This window comes from Calonectris borealis, chromosome 22 (genome assembly GCF_964195595.1).
Source record: "Calonectris borealis chromosome 22, bCalBor7.hap1.2, whole genome shotgun sequence".
Taxonomy (NCBI): Eukaryota; Metazoa; Chordata; class Aves; order Procellariiformes; family Procellariidae; genus Calonectris; species Calonectris borealis.
The window spans coordinates 10,765,637-10,786,646 of NC_134333.1; the positions used below are offsets into that span (position 1 = coordinate 10,765,637).

The 21,010-nt window shown below is 39.6% G+C and overlaps 1 protein-coding gene across 2 annotated transcripts; it reads left to right on the plus strand.

Annotated features, from left to right (window-relative positions):
• Positions 1–983: 983 nt before the first annotated feature.
• Positions 984–21,004, plus strand: NBR1 (NBR1 autophagy cargo receptor). 2 transcript variants are annotated; one of them, XM_075171770.1, is made up of 21 exons: positions 984–1,264; positions 3,629–3,691; positions 5,013–5,031; positions 5,420–5,442; positions 6,290–6,508; positions 7,081–7,155; positions 8,294–8,511; positions 9,604–9,768; positions 10,256–10,462; positions 11,716–11,875; positions 12,396–12,683; positions 13,110–13,262; positions 13,749–13,824; positions 14,291–14,401; positions 14,912–15,073; positions 15,193–15,327; positions 15,950–16,313; positions 16,617–16,711; positions 17,283–17,361; positions 18,125–18,230; positions 18,602–21,004. In XM_075171770.1, the coding sequence occupies exons 1-21, from the start codon at positions 1,106–1,108 to the stop codon at positions 18,776–18,778; spliced, it is 3,054 nt and encodes a 1,017-aa protein (XP_075027871.1). In that variant the 5' UTR covers positions 984–1,105; the 3' UTR covers positions 18,779–21,004. The 2 variants fall into 2 exon arrangements, with proteins under 2 accessions (XP_075027871.1, XP_075027872.1); XM_075171771.1 differs by having other exon boundaries at positions 1,098–1,264; positions 14,885–15,073.
• Positions 21,005–21,010: the final 6 nt, after the last annotated feature.

Below are 21,010 nucleotides of genomic sequence, written 5' to 3' on the forward strand. Positions count from 1 at the left end.
TCTGATCTGTTGCATCCCATGACCATCTTTTCTCCTGTACGGCTTTTCTGTAACATGCTGAACAGTACCGAACACTTAGCTGCTATTTCGCGAAGAGGCTTTACAGTACTGGCGGAGTTCTTACTCTGAATGTTTATAGTTAAAACCTGTCAAGTCTCTTGCAGTCAAAGGGGCAAACTGAAAGGGTTTGCAGAAGTAGCATTCAGCAGAAACTCAGCAAGGGCACACACAAGCGTAACAGCGAAAAAAAGGAGCTTTCTAGGCAGAAAAGGATGCAAAGGAGGGAGCAGACGTGCTTACACAAAGGACCCTGGGAACTGCCTACACCAACCAGCACAGGTAAGGCCCTACATCAAGCATCGCAAATCCTGCCACAAAGAGAAACCACTTGACCTTTACGCGGCGACAGCCCAGGAGCAGGGACGGGCCCTGCAGCGAGGCCTATCAGCAGGCCGAAGCGAAGCGGCCCAGCACCCAGCTCGCCGCGCTCCGACCGCCCGGCCCCAACTGTCCCGCCGCCGCAGGGAGAGCCGGTCGCCGCTGGTGCGGCCCAGCGGGACACTACCGAGGCAGAAGCAAGTCGCGGCCGCCCAGCCCAGACCCACTCACCCGCCCTCAGGAGCCGCCCTGCAGCATCACATTTCGCGCCCTTTCCACCACCCCAGGACGCAGCGCACCTGAGCAGCCAATCCTACACCAAGGCCACAGCACGTGGGCCGAGAAGCGTCCTCTTATTAGCTCTTTCCTGTCGCGTGACTCTCCCGCCCCTGCCGCGGCAGGGCGGTGCAGGGAAGGGCATGGCTGATTGGCTCTGCCGCTGCAGCGTGGCCCCGCCTCACGTATTTCATGGGACTGCGCAGGGACTGACGCGGCGCGTTGTAGGAGCTGCGGCGCAGCCTCGGAAGTGCGTGTCTGCGGGCGGGGCGCCGCGCCGCGCCGCGCCCCCCGCTCGCGCGCCCCCCCCCCGCCTCTGTTTATTGTTGTGGTTCCACAGCGTCTGGCCCCGTCCCCGCCGGCCAACCAGGGCGGTGGGGAGAATGAGTGGCAGGCGAGACCGCCAATAGTATCGCGCGGAGGGCGCGGGGCTGGCTGCGTTCCGTCCGCCATGTTAGGATTATCGGGCAGCCTGATAGGGGTCCACTGGCCTCCTCAGGACCGCGGCATGGAGCCGCAGGTGAATCTCCGAGTCACCTGCCGTGGGGAGACCCAGAGTTTCCTGGTGTCAGACTCGGCGCACACGACGTGGGCGGATGTGGAGGCCATGGTGAGCGCTGCCCACCCCATCCCGCCTCGCCCCAGGAGGCAGAGCGGAGGGCCCGCCGTGGGGCAGCGCTGCCGTAGCCGCGGTGCCGCAGCCGTGGGGAGCCGTCTCGGTGAGGCGCTGGGAGTGTAAGCGCCTCCCCGAGGGCCCAGCATCTTCTCTCTCGGCTTCCTAAGCTGTGTCCCCCATTTCACAGGCTGTTAGAACTGCTGTTTTATTCTGCTGCGGTCTCAGTTTTTCTTTCAGCGTTAACAGTAACTTTTACTCATGTTCTATACGTAGAGTGGCATGAAAAGCTTGTTTTGGATAAAGCTTCTTATGGGTCGCTTGTTTTTCTGTGTGAGCAGGTGGCCTTAGCTGTGTGCTTTGCTCTTTTCCACAGTTATGGATACTTGGTTTTGGCACTGTACCCCTATAAAGTACAGTCCGTTCCTCTTATCTCTCATTCTTTTACTCATTCAAGTAGATACAGTGAAGTAACACTCTTCTGTTGCTTACAGAACATTTTCCTGAAGATTTCTCTTTGTTCTCTGGGGTACTGAGTCACTAACATACATTCTTGGTTTCTTGCTTCCTGGTGCCTTGTGTGTGCTGATTTGGATATATATATATATATAGTGGCCCATGCATATGTAGACAATTGCTTATGAAGGTCAGTAAATCATGCACTTGGTATATTGAATAGTTTTTGCTTGGATGGATATTTCCAGTGCTATTTAGTGAAAATTCCTGTATTGGCTGAGGTTGAAATTGTCTAGTAAGGATTCCCTTGGTTATGATGTTTCTTTTTTTTTTTTCTGTAGCAACTGTTACGGTTTTTTAGCTTACTCTCCAAGTTGCATCTTAAGAGATCTTGCCAGTATTTTATTTTCTCTCTTTCAGTTCTTTTTTTAGCTAACATATTCCAGTGTACCTTGTAGAAGATTCTTGCACTGTGAATTGCCTATATTCAAAGTTTGAACTGCATCATCTTCACTCATTGTATTTCAGTCTCCTACAAGAGGCGCTAGTTCAGGCTTAAAATGCTGGGTGGCAAGTAGACCCTGCAGGAATGTCTGAACTAGTCAGAATCCTACTTGCATCACAGCTGGAAGCAATTGCTGTGTAAGCATGGTATTGCCCTTAATCTTAAGTAGTCTGAGAGTGAGGGTGTGTTTGTTCAAGGTGTGGTGTTGTATTACAATAATGTTTCTCTAACCAAGGTAGTGCCACTGGGTGTCCCTGCACTATGTTTTGTGAATTACTGTTTCAAGGTAGTAGCAGTTAAACTGTCTCTTTCCTATGTTTTAATGTATTATTTAAAAGTTTATAAGGAATAACCTGATCTCTGGTTCTAGCTTGAGTTTTAGGGGAACAATTTGTGGTACTAGACAATGCAGGTACAGACCACAGTTTCTTCTTGACAAACTGAGTTGGTTCTCTTGCTGCACTCCCAAAATTAATTTGGGATATATCGCTGGAAGAACCTGCCTGTAGCACATTCATTGCAGAATGTATGTAGCTATGTCACTCTGCTCCTATGGTGCTATGTAAGTCCCAACCATCTGCTGTCTTCTCAGGTTGCTAGTGTTCTTCTGTTAGGTCCAGGCTAGCAGAATGTGTCTCAGATATAGCAGTTTTTCAGAGAGAGTTTCTGTCAAGAAAAATACAGCTTGAGTAGGTAAATGATACAAAAATGCACATGAGCCTCCAAGACCGTTATACAACATGGGGAAGCAACTGCCTTCATTTATGGTTGATTTGATGCTGTTCGTTCTGCCCTATTAATGCAAAATACAAAATAGCTGCTCAGCTTTATTCTCCTAATTCTGATCTCTAATGGATTTATATGTTCAGATGTACAGTGCATCGGCCAGTGAGTAGTAGAATGAGATACTTTGCACTTTTTAGTACTTGAATTAATCCTAGTTTCTCAAAACGCAAATAGGTTTGTGGAAAAAAGGCTGCTCACCTGTGTGAGCTATATTCCTGGTGCTTTTTAATGTAAGAGTTAGCATTCAGTGATTGCTGGCTTTAGCCTTTGTATATTGCAGTGTTTACCATGACTGAGTTCATTAACCCTGAGATAGTCCTCTTGTAATGGAAAGGTTATTATTATTTATTTTGGGATAAACGTTAACTAGGGAAGGTGAAGTATGAAAGAATTTTTTTTGCATTATAGCAAGTTAGTAAAGGTTGGAGGCAAGGCACTGGGGAGAGTTCTTCAACTCCAGAAGAATGGATTTTGTAAAACAGTGTTTATTTCAACTGAGAAACTGAAGGAAGGGGCAGAAGGGTTAAAACATTTTTCCCTATTAATAATCATGATTAACTGAAAACATCTGTAGTCCTGTCTCATTGTGATTTTGTGTTCTTTTTTCCTTACAGGTTAAAGTTTCATTTGACCTGGGTGACATTCAAATCAAATACATTGATGAGGATAATGATGAGGTAAAATATCCCCCACCTTCCCAACAGGTCTACCAAAATATGACTGGTGTGAACCTTTCTGCCTCTTGATAATTTGTAGTGGGTCCTTCAGGAGCGTCTATTATGCGGATCAGAGGTGATGTTTTTGCCCCTTGATAAGAAAATAGCTGTTAGTCTTGTGGTTTCACTCTTAATGTAACCTATTTATTCTAAAACAGTTTTTTAGAAGCTACTGCCTTTCTTTTTCCCACCCCATAGAAACAGCCAGTGGTTCTGTGTGCTCTAAGGAAGGGATGCTTCTGTTGAGGGACTTTTTTATTTTTTATTTTATCAGAATAAGGTAGTTGTAACTACTTGTGTTTGGCGCCATGGTAAAGCCCTGTCTCTTCAATCTACACTCCTTCCTCTGGAAAATGTAGGTCCCCTGTCATTAGCATATGTTCACTTCAGTGATCTGGTGTACTCAAATCCTCTGCTTGTTTTATGCAAATGCTATAATCTCCAAGCAGATTACTGACTCAGAAAACAAATTGGTTACTTCTAGTTGTCCTTGCTGACTAACTTCTGCTTGGCATAACCTCACCCTCTCATATTCTTTCTGTTTATCTAAATATTTAGAGTAGAATGTAGCTCTCAAACAGAACATAACTTTTGCAAACTCTGTGTTCCACTACTTGGTTTGTAGCTCTACTAAATTGCGGAGATGGGGATCTTGGGTTTTTATTTTTTCCTGTAAGGGGAAATGTCAAGATGCTTCCAGCAACATTTCAGGGAAGGATTCTCCCCTTATTTTCCAGCCTGTATCTATATAAATATATAGATGCATCTGTTAAACATCTTTTTCAAATACTAGTAGAGTAAACATTGTTCAGAATCATGCAATGCTGTAGTGACTAAATAGCTTCTTGTATTAGTAACGTCTATGTGCAAAATTGATAAATGAGCACCTGTAGAAGGTGGGTTTGGCTTGTATCTAAACCAAAGAAACAGTTAAGTGTTTAATGTTGGGTATTAAAAGCAACTGGGTCCAACCTCTGTGTACTTGCATAGTGAACCCATTGGTACTGGTGCCAACTTACTTCCAGTTGATGAGACCACACTTGTTCTGGATGCTAGTAGGTGCCAGAGGCCTTGCTTATTGTGCAAACCTAATAAAGAACATGGTCTACTCCAGAACACCACAACATTGATTAATGATTAAACTTGGCAGCAATAACAGATAATCTGAAGGAGTGGTATTTTGGAAACTCTGAATAAAAGTACATTTATTCTGAAAGCGTGTTAATTTTAAGAGAATCACAGAAACATATTGGCTATTACTCACTATTATTTCTCTTTGCAGGTCTCTGTGAATAGCAAAGGTGAGCTGCTACTTTACTGAAGTTAAATCAGTAAACAGACTCCAACTGTTGTTCCTGTTTCTGGAGAAGCAGTTGAGAATGCTTGCTTTTTGATTTTTGGATTTTATGTATGGTTGGGCATCAAATTCTTCCCAAAGGAACGAGTTCTTGATCCATAGGAACAAATTGGAAATGACTAAATTAATGGAATGTTAAGTCTCTAGGCTGTGAGAACATGTTTGCTTGTTGCTGTATATACAACTTCTTCCTTCAGTAGCACTATTTTAAAAGAATTTACAGAAGGTACGGGAGACACTCCTTGATGTAAGGGTCCCTAAATACTATGTGGTAAACTTACATCTGTTGTTTGAGACAGGGAAAATTCACATTTCTTTCCCTTTTTCTTTAGAGGAATATGAAGAAGCTCTGAAGGTAAATGCTCTCTTTGACTTTTTTCAATATATTTATCCTTCTCCAATTAAAATTGGTGTAGCTGAGAAAAAAACAGCATTACCTGGCCCATGGAAATCAGAATAGCTCAGTTTTCTAGCTTTGGACACTAGCTTGAATGTTTTGCTACAATTTTTTTCCATCCAGGCTAATCTTGATTTGTATAAATTAGTAGAATAGGCAATTGTGATTCAGGGCCCTGAGCAGCCAATTCATTGGTTAAATGACTGGCTTTCTCAAATACTTAAACAGTAATCCCATGTTTGGAGATACTGGGCTCTAATGGGATCCCTTTAAAAATCTTGCCACCTAGCCTCTAATGTTGTACTCTCTGGCACTAAAACTTTAATTGGTATCAATGCTTAGTTACTTTATAAGCAGTTCATTTTACTTAGACAAAATAAGAATTGTATTCCTTTACATTTCAGTTGTACAATACTAATGCTTTCAAGAACTTTTTGCTCATGGTCTGAATTTCCAATCTGATAATAATTTGAAAATAACAATAAATTAAAATTTACTGTAAGTTCCTGGATGAAATCTCTATTGTTTAGTGGGTCATATGAACAGCTTTATTGTAAATTGAAAAATTCCTGCAAAATATCTGCATAATTAACCTTTTGCTTATAATAAACTTTTTAATAAGCATATTGGTGAGCTTTAAGAAAGGCAGAATAGGCTATCAGCTGATTGTACCTTGGCATTTCACTCAGTTTTTCTTTTTGTGTGTGTTAGTCTTTCCCCAACCTCACCAGCTGTATTTTTACAGGATTTTGTATGTTGGTTGTAAGTGGAGTAAATATGGTGTATGTATGTACTGTTTATTTAGATTGCAATTAAACAAGGAAATCGACTTCAAATGAATGTGTATGAAGAAAACTCTTCTCTGAAAGAAACTTCGTGTTCTTATTCTTTGCAACTACATGAAAAAACTGTGACAGAAAAGTTGGCACCTCTTAAAGATGAGAAGAAACCTCTTTCGCACTATTCCATGCCAGCTCAAGGGTTAGAGGAAGCCTTAAAAAATGAAGAGGAGCTGACAATTCAGGTAGGATGCCGAGCTGGAGTATATATTCATTAAAACAAAGAATTCTAAGTGTAATTCACTTTATAGACTCATCGTTATCTTTACCCATATATAAAAACTCTTGAGTTCAGAAGTTGTCTTCACTTTCACATATCTGCACCCATTGAAGCTTGCAAAATTGTTTGAATGCCTTCAAGAGGATATTTTGATGCTGCATTTACAAATACAGATTCTTTCATGTTGACCATTCTTAAGTATTTTGATAAACAAAGCAATTGGTCTCCTGAAGCCCTGATTGCTATCTGGTAACTTCTGGTTGACTTGATTTCTTTGGCTTTGATGTGTAATTACAATCAAATGCTAGTAAGGCAGACATCTTTCAGGAAAATGTCAGTTGCTTCCTTGTGTTGCTTTTCCACTGTTTTCTGGAGAACTTTAAATCTTTTTTTTGTAAAGACAGTTGAGGGGAGAGCTATTTGAAAGTGGTAAACTTGCTGTATTGAGGTTTTTTTTTTCAGCTTTGCATACTTGAGGTTTGTGATTTATTTGTGGTGTGTTTTTTTTTTGTTTGGTTGGTTTGGTTTTTTCCCCAGCAAAAGTTAAATCACACTAGAACAGGAAGAACAAATGAAAATCCTCCAGGATGGTTTACTAGCTACTTGGAAACAGTAAGTGTGTTTTCTTCTGAATTTTAGTATTTTTAAAGGAATACATAAGAGGGTGTGGGTGGAAAAGATACCTGTGGTGCCTGACTCTCTATACATCTGATCACACTTGCTGTCAGTACTTGTGACCAGGATCTTAAAGAGCATTTAGGCATCTAATCCCTTTGGTTTTGTGGTGATAAATAGAAACTAGATGTCTGACTGTACAGTGTAGTGTTACCTTAAAAAAAAAGTTTGATAGATGCCACTTCTTGTCAAAAGTGGATTGTTTGGTTTATACACTTGATTGGTTTGAATGTAGTTTTAAGTAGCTCCCGTGCTAGAATCCTCGTTGCACTCCAGATAGTCATAGGAACTTCGGGGCACTCATGATGAGAGAGAGCATGAAATGTGGTGTTGCTGTTGGAGGCTCTTGTTTGACCAGTTTCAGTAGGGTGATACTTACCGTTTCCTGAGATTTGAAGCATGGCATTTGATGACCTTGCTTTTCTTGATTGTTCAGTTTAAGAAAATACTTCCAGGAGGCCAATGAGTATAACCTATAGATTAATAAGATGTGGGTGTTAACTTGTTTTGAATGCCAAGTAAATATCACTGAGAAGCAGTTAGATATGAATGCTAAGAATTAATTAGCTAGTGAGTTCTTGAAACTAAAATGTGCTACAATAGTATATGCATTTATCTTTAAGCTTTTTTTTCTAGCATCTCCCTTCCTTTGCCACCTCTTTCTACAAACTAAAGATAGGGGAACTTAATGGTTGTATTTAAAACATCCCTGGTGGACAAAATCAGGACTTGATGATAGAGACTCTGGAGGGGTTTGTATGGAGTTGTGTTAATTGTCTCAGAGATTAGTTTCCTTCCCTTCATGCAAGGTTGTGGAAGAACCTTAATATTGTAAACATGACTATATGATTTTTAATTTGCCTTGTTAAAACCTATGAGCTGGTATTTTCTAAAATACAAATCCTCTTTGAGGAATGTGATACTTGTTTAATTTCATGTGGAATGTGCTGGGGGATGGGAAGTGGATTCTGAGCTGCTTTATGACTTATGGGTTTGGGACACTTGGGACAATGTAATCAAACTTTTGAAGCTGCATAGGTGAGTCTCATCCATGACTACTTTAATTTTTTTCCAGTTCAGGGAACAAGTAGTTAAGGAAACTGTTGAGAAACTGGAACAGAAGCTATATGAGAAGCTTGTTTATCACAATCAGCCTCCAGATTTTTCCGAGAGCTCTACTGCAGCAGCACCTCCAACTTCAGAGAGCCAATCAGGGAATGGCAACCAGTGTGACTGGCTGATCTCCTGCTGCAACTGCCAGGCCCGAATTGTCGGAGTTCGCTACCAGTGCAGGTAGAATATGATGAGAGATGGGAGTGTGGGAAACCTAACATGTTAACGCATGTGAATGAGACTGAGAAAGTATCTTGGTGTCAGACTTCTAGATTTCTAATCTGCAGCGTGCTGTACATTTTGGAACCTCTAGTACGTGTCTCACAAACAGCTTATATTCTCTGCTGTGGTGACTAGACCTTATCTGCACAAGAGCAAGATTAATACTATTTGAGAAAACGTGATTGTTAATACAAAGTGAGAGAACTTTATAACATTTACTATATTCTCGCACACTCTTTACTTTTTTTGCATATAACATGCAGTAATTGTAAAGGAAAATGTTTCATTGAGTTCAGCTAACTAAACAAAAAGCCAAACTTATAACCACCAGTCTGTAATAGTCCTTTATTTAGTCCTGACAGTCAATGAGACTAAGGCAGGTTATGCTTTTTTTTAATGCTCTCACTGTTGTCAGTTTAATAATATGAAATAGGTTTTGATGAGTGTCTGAAGTGAGGTGTCAAAAGTGAGGTTTTTATTTGAATGAGGCAATTGCTGTAAAGGTAAGTATTTTAGGACTAGACAGTAGCAGTGAACGGAATGCCAACAGGGGTTTTTCTTTGGATGTTTATTTTTCTTGCTGGCAGGAGTTGACAGTCTGTCTTTTACCAGTCCTGTTCCTGCAGGAACAATCTGATTTGCATCCCTGAATACTTCCGTTGACTTATCCTCTGTATTTTCCTAAGTCTGATGCTGTTTCCGGCATTGGATTTCGGTATAACGTTTTATCCTTTATAGCAACAATTGTTAGTCACTTATACTAAAGGAAGTATCAGGTTTTTTTTAATGTGTGTTCAAGAAGGAAGTGAGAACTGTGTTGCAGTTTTGCCAAGAAGAGAGATACTGATCTAGGTATTTAGGTGGCTCCAAATATTGATGTGTAAGTGAGAGAACCAGCTTCTGTTTTACTCAGGCACTGCTTACAATGGTAATATGATACAGAGTTGTTTCCCTGCAGAAATACAAGAATTAATTATCCTTCAGTGTCTTTCTAGTGCATTAGTTCTTTGTCTGCCTCTTGGTAACCTTCTTGCCTTTTCTGCTTTGCAGCCTTTGTCCAGCCTACAATATCTGTGAACAGTGTGAAGGAGGAACATATGCACATGATCCTAATCATGTCTTGTTAAAGCTGCGAAGACCTGTACTATGTATTGCTGAGAATTACAGTCTTGCAGAGTTTTCACCTCGCCTGCCTGCTACTCTGGAGCAAGTTAGGTAAATGGTGGCACCTGTCAGTACCTGACAAGATTATCCTGATAACGAAGTGGAAACACCTGTATTGGGGTTGATGTTCAGCTTTTATTTTAGAGATAACAAGAAATGGAAATGGTACTCAAACTTTATTGCGAGTAGCTAAAAATAGCTATATACTTATAAATGGCCTAAGTCACGAATCTTACAGTGTTTTTAATAACAAAGTAGAAAAGACAGAATTTTGTGTCATAGGTGGGTAGCAAACTTTGAGAGCTTGCTTTTTCTTTGAGCATACTCTAATCTGCCTTTAAGTTTGTGCTTTCACTGACGTAATTTGAAATACCTTCACGAGCAACTATGAAGATGTTCTTTTAAAATTATCTGGTATCCAGTCTAGAAGCATGAGACATTTCCTGAAGTGTTCTCTTTGAGACTAAGACTGTGTTGGCTAAAGCTAAATTCTGATCAGTTTAATGTGTTGTAACAAGGTGGCTTACTCTCTTTGCAGGCTCCAGAAACAGATGGACAAAAGATTTCTGAAGGCAGAAAAGCAAAGATTACGAGCAGAGAAGAAACAGCGAAAGGCAGAGGTTCGAGAGCTCAAAAAGCAGCTTAAGTTGCACAGGAAAATTCATTTGTGGAACTCTGTCCATGTATTGGAAACTAGTGGCTCACCTACTCTGAAATCTGAGAGTCTCCAACCTAATACCTTCCTGTAAGAGATATTAACTGAGCATTTCTTAGTTGTACTGTCTGTCCTTTCGTGATGAGACCAAGTTAAAGTAATAGGAGGAAGGTTATGAAATTGATCATTTAAAGTATCATTTGTCATTGGACCCTGTGAGAATTTTGTCTAAATGGAATTTGCAAGGTGGAGTGTCTACTGTTTTTACTTGGGATGAGAGTAGGAGAAGAAAAAAAAAACCCTGATGGTTATTAACAGAAACTTGCAGATTTATATAGATTCAGGAGGAAGGGGAATGCCTAGGATTACATATATATGCATGCATGCACCTACAGTGTAAATTAACGTTACTGCCAGTTTTAAAAAGGTCTGTATCTTCCTGCTATATTAAGTGTCTCTGCATAAAGTCAAGTACATTCTGTGTGCTTATGTTCAGTGCTCTTTTTTTTTTTTTCTTTTATCCTTTTTTATGTGATCTTAGGCTGAGGCTCACTAGACAGCAGCCTTTGCAGGGAACCACTTTGCATTTTCCGTTCCCTTTGGTGTTGTGAATGTACAGGTGTAAAACTTGTATAGTTCTAGTTTCTTTAATTCATCCCTTCCATTTAGGGCATTTAAAAGTCAAATTAATATTAATCAGTTACTTACATCTGCGGAACAGGCATATTACAGGAACAAAATCAATGCTCATTTAGGTCCGAATTCTTTTTTTTTGATCTTTTGAAGTTGGCATGCATATGAGCTGCTTCACCAGTCTCCTCTCAGTGCACCCAAATTAACAGTAAAGCTTTGGATTAAACCTATTTTAGAGCCCCTTTCAGGAAAAAGCTGTGGTATCTTGCTGAAAAATGTTGCTTGTAAGGCCAAATACAAGACACTATAGCACAATCTTTTTGATTCAACATCGTAAAGATAATGAGTTCATTCTTTAACAGAATAGCGTAGCCCGAAGTGCTGTCAGGCTAATTAAAATCAAGTGAAGAATAGTAAACTTCTCTCTATTAAACCTGAGTTCTGTAATTATATTCTCCCAAATAAGCAAATCTTGTTTTGATGTTTCTTTTTTCCTTAAGCAAAGGAAAGCAAAGTGCTGTTGTGATGTTTAGACTTAAAATGAAAACAGTAGCTAAAACGTTAGAATTTTGAAATGCTTCTGGAGATAAAAGAAGAAAAATTAAATGGCCTTCTCCATTTTTAGCCAGTGAAACAGCAGCTGAACAACTCGCTCAGTTTTGGTGGTTTTTGGTGTCTTTTATTGTTTGTTTCCTCCCCCCCAATCCCAGGAGTCCTAGTCAACCCTTCCAAGCAATTGTCCCAACGCTAAGTGCGGTATTTGTGGATGAGAATTTGCCAGATGGGACTCACTTGCAACCAGGAACAAAGTTTATCAAACACTGGCGAATGAAAAATACTGGCAATGTGGAATGGAGCTCGGACACAAAGGTATCCTTCCTCTGCTATTACTTTTACACACTAAAGTTCTGGAAGATAATATTTGGATGCATTAGGAACCTGAATTCTCTGTCAGAACCCATTCAGGATGTCATTTGGCCTGTTAATTCACAAGCTGGGAATTCTGGGGCAATAAGCTGTCTAGGTACTCTTTTACAACTGCAGACTATAGGAGGAAGGCAATCAGGATTAACATCACTGAACATGTCTTCCAGTGCTGTTACAATGTTACAGTTCAGCTTTGTTGAACACCTTTACAATAGGTGTGTTGCTTTTCTGACTTCAAAAAGCCTTTATTCTGTGAGTGACTGAGTTCACGTCGAAAGACGGGGGTATCTTCTTACTTTGTGGTGATAGTGACTAATGTGAGAATGTTTAATAGCAGCCTCTCTTCTCCATGCCTAGTATCTACAAGACCTTTCAGCAGAGGAACTTTAAGTGCTCCTTACTACCCACGGTTTGCAGAGAAGCTTGTGAAGTTAATTTTTGCTTTTTCTATTGCATATTTCAGCTGAAACTTATGTGGGGAAATTTGACCTTGGCATCTTCTGAGAAAAAAGATGTGTTAGTGCCATCTCTTCCATCGGGACAAGTAGGAACTGTTTCAGTTGAGTTTGTAGCTCCTAATATAGAAGGAACTTACACCTCTCACTGGAGGCTGTCACACAGAGGGGAACAGTTTGGGCCCAGGATCTGGTGCAGTATTGTTGTGGATCCCTCCCCAGCTACTGGCTATCTAGAAAGCAATTGGAAGGATTCTGACTCCTGTCAGAAGGATAAAGTTTCCAGCACCGAACAGGCAAGTAATTCATACGGTACTTGGGGCAGTTCTGAATTGCCTAGAAGAAGGAGCAGTGAATATTATTTGGTGCAGTGGCCTAGTGTCCGTAACGATATTGATTTCCAGGGCATTCTTTTAAATGTTTGCTTCTAATTTTTAATAGAAAAGAAACACAACTTACTGCATTTGTAAGTTCTAAAATGGTCATTCTTTTTGACAGGCATGGGATTAGTTACCAGTCTGTTGCAGCTATTTGTCTAGTTCTTTGATTGAACTGAAATACTGCAGGATTTCTCCTTATGTTAGGTCTTGCCCTTTCAGCTCTAAAATGAGTTGAATTAAATCTCTTTTCAAGTTACTTGTGTTCTTATACACAATATTCAGGCTTTATATTTTATGTAAATGTTTTATTTGCTGCCTGACATTATTTTTTTGCTTTTGCAGGATGCTTCCTTAAAGACAGAAGCTGGTGCTAAACTGATGGGTGAAATCATGGAGCAGGCTGAAATATCTCTGCCAACGATTCCTTTAAAGGTCAAAAATCTGCCAAGTGAGAGAGAATTTTATATCCCATCTGTTGATCTCCTCACTGCACAGGTAAAGTGCTAAAATTCAGGTAGAGATAAAACAAACTACTTCGGGTTTGATATGTGGGTACATAGACATCCGTAAGAATAAAAAGCTTCTGAGCTCTAAAATAGTCACTGTATTTTCAGGAAGAGTATATTGCATTTTATATAGCAGAATTATTTTCTTGAATTAGTATCGGGGACTGTCACTATATGGAAGGTATGTGCAGGACAGACTAAGATTCTCAATAAAGAGTCACGGAGTTGGGTCTTTCTCTGGCCCCTATCAAGGGAGTACTTAGCTTTGCCTCTTGCTGCCCTGATTTGTGTACCCTATTCTATGATGTGGATGTACGTTACAGGAAAACTGCCCTCTGTCTTGAGATCATGCTGAGTAATTAACAAAGTGGAGTAGACTTATTTGTAAGTTAATGGGATCTGATGCTGGGAAGTACAGCATAAGATTTCATTTCAGGGTTTGCTGATGAAAACTGTGTGATGTTTCTTTCTGTAGGATTTGCTGTCCTTTGAGCTGTTGGACATTAATATTGTGCAGGAATTGGAGCGAGTGCCACACAATACTCCTGTTGGTAAGGTTTTCATATTCTGTGTGCTGTCTCTAGCATTCCGAGTTAACTGTTTACCCACTGAAAAGCTGAACTTATTTGTGCACAAGGCTTATTTGCTCTTCAGGCTAGAGTCTTCCCACCTCTTCTGTCTTTTCATTTTAATTATTGCTGCAATCTTAGAGGAGATATTTGATAGTGCTTTGTATCCTTTGTATTTTTCAGTCTTTGGTTCTTTTCAGCTTCACATCCCCAAGACCATAAGATTCCAGACGTTGAAGAAGGCTGCCATTTTCTTTGTTCAACCAGTGCCAGTGTAATGGGAAGCTAGTTGTTTATTTCACCAAATTGTCTTGTAAGATAACTGGATTTCTTCAGTCTTGGAAGAATATCCCTTAAAAAAGGATAACTTCTTAAAAGATTGTCTCCTAGAGGAAGGAATGTTCTTACTCCTTTAGTGCCAGTTATCTTTGCTACCTTTGTTTTTCAGACATGACTCCATGCATGTCCCCTTTGCCACATGACAGTCCCTTGCTGGAGAAACCTGGCTTAGGTCAGATAGAGGAGGAGAATGAAGGGAGTGGATTTAAACCCGTGCCTGGTAAGCAGTAGTGGGAGCTTGGGGGTGAGGGGAGGAGGACATCGTCACTTCCGTGTGGTCAGCAGTCTTTATGTCTAAAAAGAAGTCTAACTCCTGTCTTTCCCTTCTGTGGAAAAACAAACAGTTGTTTGGCTTGTAAACTTGTAGTCTGATGCTACTCTCTGATTGTAGAGGTTGGAACGTAATATATGTAGAATTTAGAAATACAAATGCTTCTCTTGATTTGTCCAACTACTAGAATTCTTTGGAGAACTAACAATTTGCCCTTTATAGACTAGATTATATTCAAACACTCCAGGTGTGGCCCCCATACTTCTCAATTACTTTCACATTCAATTTGAACTGAATTCCAAAATCTTTGAATTTTTAAAAAGAATTAATATATAGAGTCAATATTAGCTTTGGCTAGCCTAAAAAATTCTTCATATATTTACGTTTTCTTGTGGTGGTGCTAAAATAATCTGTTGTGTTTCCCTTTCAAAGGAATGACAGAAGCCTGCTTTCCTGCAGATACTCGCATAGTGAAAGTGAAAGCTGAACATCCACTGAACCAGGAGGAAGGAGAAGAAGATATGAGTGGGACTCAGTTTGTCTGTGAAACTGTAATTCGCTCTCTAACCCTGGATGCTGCACCTGACCATAAGCCCCTCCAAAAAAAGAAAATCCTCCAGAGTAAGTACTGTCTTTAGCTGGCTTCTGTGGCTTTACTTTCTTGCAGTCAGACATTGGACACAAACTGCCTTGCACTGCAGGTGGTGGTATCGCTTTGTTTTTCCTGATTGTTTTATTAGACTCTTTACAAACATTACAAGACACCTTCAGCTGCAGTGTTATAAATGAAGAATCTCCTAGGATAAAAACTAATACCACTTCTAAAAAGGAAGCAAAGATTCATCAGTCAGAGGCAATGACAGAAAATGACTGTGGTAAGTAAAATAGGTTTGAATTTAAAGTAAACCTGTAATAAGAGCTACAAAAAAAATCAGGTGTAAAAAGATCTGACACTGTTCTAGGAAATGGATCTTCATTAGATCAAGAGAATCATTATTACATCACAAAATTGGTGTCAGTACTCTGAACAAGCAGCTAGTTTAGCAGCTGCTTTAAAAAAAGTGAAATTGAGACATAAAGGTTCCAATGGGATACTCAAATAAGTGCTCATATGTTAGGCATGGCTAGTGCTTCCATATTTTGTACGTGTAGCTTGAAGTCAGTGCTTTGAACTTTCTGATGCATGTAATTTAGGAGCTGAAAACTACTGTTTAAGTTCTCAGTGTAGCTCTTAACTCATGTTTTTATTATGAGCATTAATATCAGCAGCATATCTGCTGCTGTTAAGCATAGGCTTAACAGTAAGATCTATTACTCTTTCACACTATGCCCCCCCCTCCCCCCAATAGACAAAGAAAATTATGCCATTAATATCAGCAGCAAAGGTTTAAATTTTTTCTGAATACTTGCCTTTTATATCTGGGACAATACTGTCTTTGCTGTTACCCATATAAAATGGACATTGTTAATACTTCACTTTTTTTTTCCCCCTGTTAGGGGACCTTCCACTGTCTGATGAGAGAGCAAGCCCCGGTAGTGATACAGGCAATTCTGATGAAGAGGAAGATGATGATAAAGATGATGCTCAAAGTCAAGCCTCCTCTGCTTCATCAGAGGATTATATCATTATTCTCCCCGAGTGCTTTGATACCAGTCGTCCTTTAGGGGAGTCTATGTATAGTTCAGCTCTTTCTCAACCCAGTTTGGAGAGGGCAGGAGAACCTGAAACAGGAGCAGAGAATCCAGAAGGGGGAAGCCAGCCACAGATCCGCAGTGTCAGTGATATTTTGACAACTTCACAAACACTGGCTGTAGTACCACTAACCCCAGAGATTGTGGACACCTTACCCCAGACACAAAGGTATGCTTTTTGGACAAGAACAAAATGGTTATGTTAGTGTTGCTGTAGAATCTGCAGGGTGTTGTGCTTAAGTTCGGTGTCCCAACAGAAATTGCTACAACAAAAGTTTTGTCACATACTGGAGTGAATGTTCTAAATCATGCAACTTTTTATAAAGCCTGTACTCGCCGATCAGGTGAGTGCGACAGAAGGAAAGAAGGGAGCATGTGAAGCTTTTTCTTTTGTCTGTTGATCTTGACTTATCTATATGTGTGCACGTAGAATGAAAATAGTAAAAGTAATTTTTTTGCCTTACATTTTCAGGAATCTTGCGTCTTTTCAGGATCATGTCTTCCAAAAACCAAACATACCTGCCTCGGAGAATATCTCTTCCACTCCTCATAATCAAATAAGAGAAGGTATTGACAGTACTTAATGAAGGGTGCATCCACAGTTGTTATTGCCTGTTCCTTATGCCTAGTATTGGATTTGATGTCTTGTTATTTTTGAGGAGAGCAGAACTCTACCAAGTAATGATTGTTTTTTCTTTGGGTGTTGAAATGTTACTATATAGAACATTTGAATAAAGAAATAATTGGTTTTGTGGATCAACTAAGAGCATCTATTAATTAGAAATGGTAGGAGGGTACTCAGAAATATTTGTAGACATCTGGAAAATTACCTCGCTCTGGAATTAACGAGCTGTGTATTTAAGCTGTTGTTACAGTCACTGGGAGCTCAGCAGCAGTTCATGGCGTGTTAAAGTAAACACCCACTGATTAATTAGCCAAATGACTTCTGAAATTCTTTTGATTGTTTTGACTGCAGTGAGAATCTTGTATACCTAGTTTGTGTCTGGATAACTAAACTTGAAAGTATTAGTTTTGGACTGAATCCCACTCCTTTTCATTTATATACATGTTGCATCTCTTCAGCTTCTCATTAACTGGACACATTGATATGATTTTGTTTTTTTTCTTCCTGTCCCAGAACCCAGTGGTGAAGACAGTCATGGACCAGGATCTTCGGGATGTCGAACTAGTAAACAGAAGTGCTCAGAATACCCAGGGTAATGAAGCTGAAACTGTGACTTCCCAAATACTGTTTTAAACGAAGAATTGCTAAATTAGGCACCTAGGAAAAAGCACTGGCTTACAGATTCCATGTAGTCAGTATTTTGGTAGAAAGGCCTCCCTTCTCAAAGGAAACATATGCTGAATTATATGCTGCTATATTTTCATAAGATCTTGGTTTCTACTTAGACACAGATATGAAGGTTGCAGAATTGGTAAGCAAAAGTGTATGAAGAGCTCAAGCTGAATCCTTCTAAAATTCTGTGGTTTTTTTCTGGAAGATCTCAGAATTCTTAAAATAGGCATTTTGTAAGTTGGCTACAAAGTTAAGCATCTTAAGATGCTGAGACTAGAGGAATAAGACAAAACATTGAGCAGAATATTAAGTGACTTAAGAATTGATGGAAAACGAACGGAAGTTACTCTGGCCTGAATGGATATGTCACAGTGCACAGCTTTCATGTATAGATGTACTCTTCTGGGTGAGAATACTTAATTCTTTACAAACGGCCTTGTAATGGAGAGCAAACTAATGTACTTTAGCATAAAACCACAATTTAATAGAAGGTATCAAGAAAGAAGGAATGAGCTTCCTGGATAGCTCAGTTCCCAAACAGCAATGATTTCTTTGGATCATAGGTTGTTCTTTCCAACAAGAACTAAATCTCATATGGCACAGCAACAGGGAGAGACTTGCATTTCATGTGAAACAAACACTTGGCTTTACTAATCCTAAAGTAATGCCTGACTTCTCTGCAGATACCCTCAAGGAAGCAGCATTGCAGGAGAACTAGTTAAAGGAGCTTTGTCAGTTGCTGCTTCTGCCTACAAAGCATTATTTGCTGGACCACCCATTATAGAACAGGTAAATGTCTTTCCTGTATGCTATGTGAGTTTCATAGAATGCAAACCTTAAAATTATAGGTCTGTGTTTTATAAATGTATCAATATTCTATATAGGACTTCATGCAACGGTAAAATGTTAAGCTTGATGGCATCCTTTTGAAGTATGCTGCTCCACCAGCAGATAGGGAAGTCCATATCATGGGGATAGAAGCGTGTGTCTTATAGTGTCATGTAAGAGTAGTAATTCACCTTTGTGAGTGAACAGTGAAAGAGAATATAAAAAGCTTAATTGTGGACAAAATTATATTCCAGTATAATGCAGGACCGCTGCTTCCAATGGCAAAAATAAATGATCTTTTTGTAGCTTATCTTACTATCTTTTGTTTTCAGCAACCTGCAGCTACAGAAGAGCACACTGCCACTCTTCTATCCAGTCTGTGTGAGATGGGATTCTGTGACAGGCAGTTAAACCTGCGACTGCTGAAAAAACACAACAATAATATGGTTCAAGTGGTAACTGAATTGCTTCAGATCAGTAACAGTGACTGGTACAGCAGTAGATGCTGAACCTTCCTGGTGGAGGGAGGAATGGTTTTCATTGAGTAAACTCTCATTAAATGCTGCAACAGTAGCAGGCTGCTCCTCAGCTTCTTTCTGTTTGGAGGTGTGACTAAAACTTTGGTTTTTCTTTGAGCTTTTGACTTTTTTTCTCATGGAAATGTCAAACAGTGCTTGTCACAGCGTCTTATGAATTGGAGGCCAGAATTAGAACTGTTACTCGGACCTCATAATTAAATGAGTAGTCTTTAAGTTTCTGATTTCATACTGAATCCTTTTATCAGGGAATCCTGTAGAATTACTTTAAACTTCTACCCAGATGAGAACTTCCCCTTTTATTGCGTGTGAGATTATTTTTTTAGGCAGCTGGAAACCTGTTTTGTTGACTTTTAACAAGCTTTGGAATAGGAACCAATGTAAAATGCTGCTGTAAAATGTAGTCTTGCCTGATTTACAAGAGAAGCCCACAACTAGCAAGTTGTTTCTTCTGATATGATTTAGTAATTCATTTGTCCAACGCATGATAGTAATGTAACAGACTTAAACCTTACAAATGATTCTTAGAAGAAAAAGGTTACACATACACAAAAGCCATCTTGAACCATCAAACAACTTTTGAAAAGTCTGAAAGTGTAACCACTGTTAAACTGATGAATACCAGGAAAGTCATTGTTTCCTGTACCAGAATGAAGCAGGAGAGTGAATTTACCAGCAGCAGTTGAACCATCTTTAGTAACGATAGTGCAAAACATACCTCTAACAGGAAGATACAGCCTACATAAAATATTTTCTTAAAAATGGAGAGTAAGCGTAGGAAAGGCCTTTCTAAGAATCTTTACAGGCTCTTTGTAAAAATGTTAAAAATTTGACCACTATCCTTTTTCCATGTAGTGCAAACCTCTTATTCTGTTAATACCACATAGAAGGATTGAAGAATGTGTAGAAACCTAGATCTGAATTGGAGTACAAATTCTGGTAATGTTTAGGAACGGGAAGAGTGCTTGAGGTAGGGATTGTGTGACTTACGTTATAGTTTGAAAAATGCGTTAACTCAAGCAGTTTTAAGTGTGCAGTCTCCTGTGATGGTTCTAGCTGCTCCTGTGTTTCCATAGACACATATATAGGATTCATTTTTCTCACAAGATTTTGCTTTAGATGCCCATATTTAATTTGGAAATTGAAGAATTCCCTTCTAAATGTGCTGAGAGATTTGATTCTGAAGAATCACGAGAAACGAGCGACATACACTGCTGTGCAGTGGTGTATCCATAGATAACTTTTCAGAGTCCAGTCCTCTGAAGGTGACAGCAGTGTTGGTTACGTTCTTACTTTCAAGCAACCTTTCTTCCTTTGCAGTAAGAGACCGTTGATCCTAAAATATTTTACTACTGCTGCTTCAAAGTAAGGTGTTTCTGTTTTGTCACCATGTAGCTGAAGCAGTATCAGTATTGTAACTGACCAGGTGATCAGTAGTAGTAATTTTTTTAAGACATAATACCCTTAGAGATAAGATACCGTTAAAATAATTGAAGGAAAAAAATGTATCATACCATTTTTGTTTTAAACCTATTTTTATAGATTGTGGAAGATACACTCTTAAATGTTTATTTTGAAATACAGTAGAACTATTTTGCAGTGTTTCCCATCTTTCTGTACACTAGTACAACTGTCTCCTGTGGACCAGATAAAGGTCTTTTCTGTAACTTGAAACTACTGTTTTTTCCCACCTTAACTTATGCATACTGTTTTGAGTACCTTTTGGCTTATGCCTGCTCTAGAATGAAGAGGAGGAAAGGACATGGATGAAGTGCAGTAGCTGGTGAAAAATTTCTTAAACATTGTGTGGTTGTCTGCTTTGATCTGGAATGCCCAGCAGGACACATGTTCTTTCTGTGTGTACCTTCATACTTAGAATGTTAATGTGTTCTATAAATTAACAAAATACTAAAATGTTTGAGGAGGAACACGTCATTGCAGATGGAAATGTGAAGTGTGAAACGATGTTTTCTTTAGGTTACTTTTTACTAGGGTTTAGATAATGTATGCTCAGGCTTAAGATACATTTCTGTTGGCTTTGTATATTTTGTTAATGGATGCATGGTATAATTTATAATCTATTCTATAGTGCAGATATGACCTCTGTATCTGATTTAGAGTGAGCACTTTAAAGTCAACTGTGATGAGGGGGGAGGACCACCTCTTCCTCCGTCCTTACAATAAAACTCTCCATCCCTCCGGCTG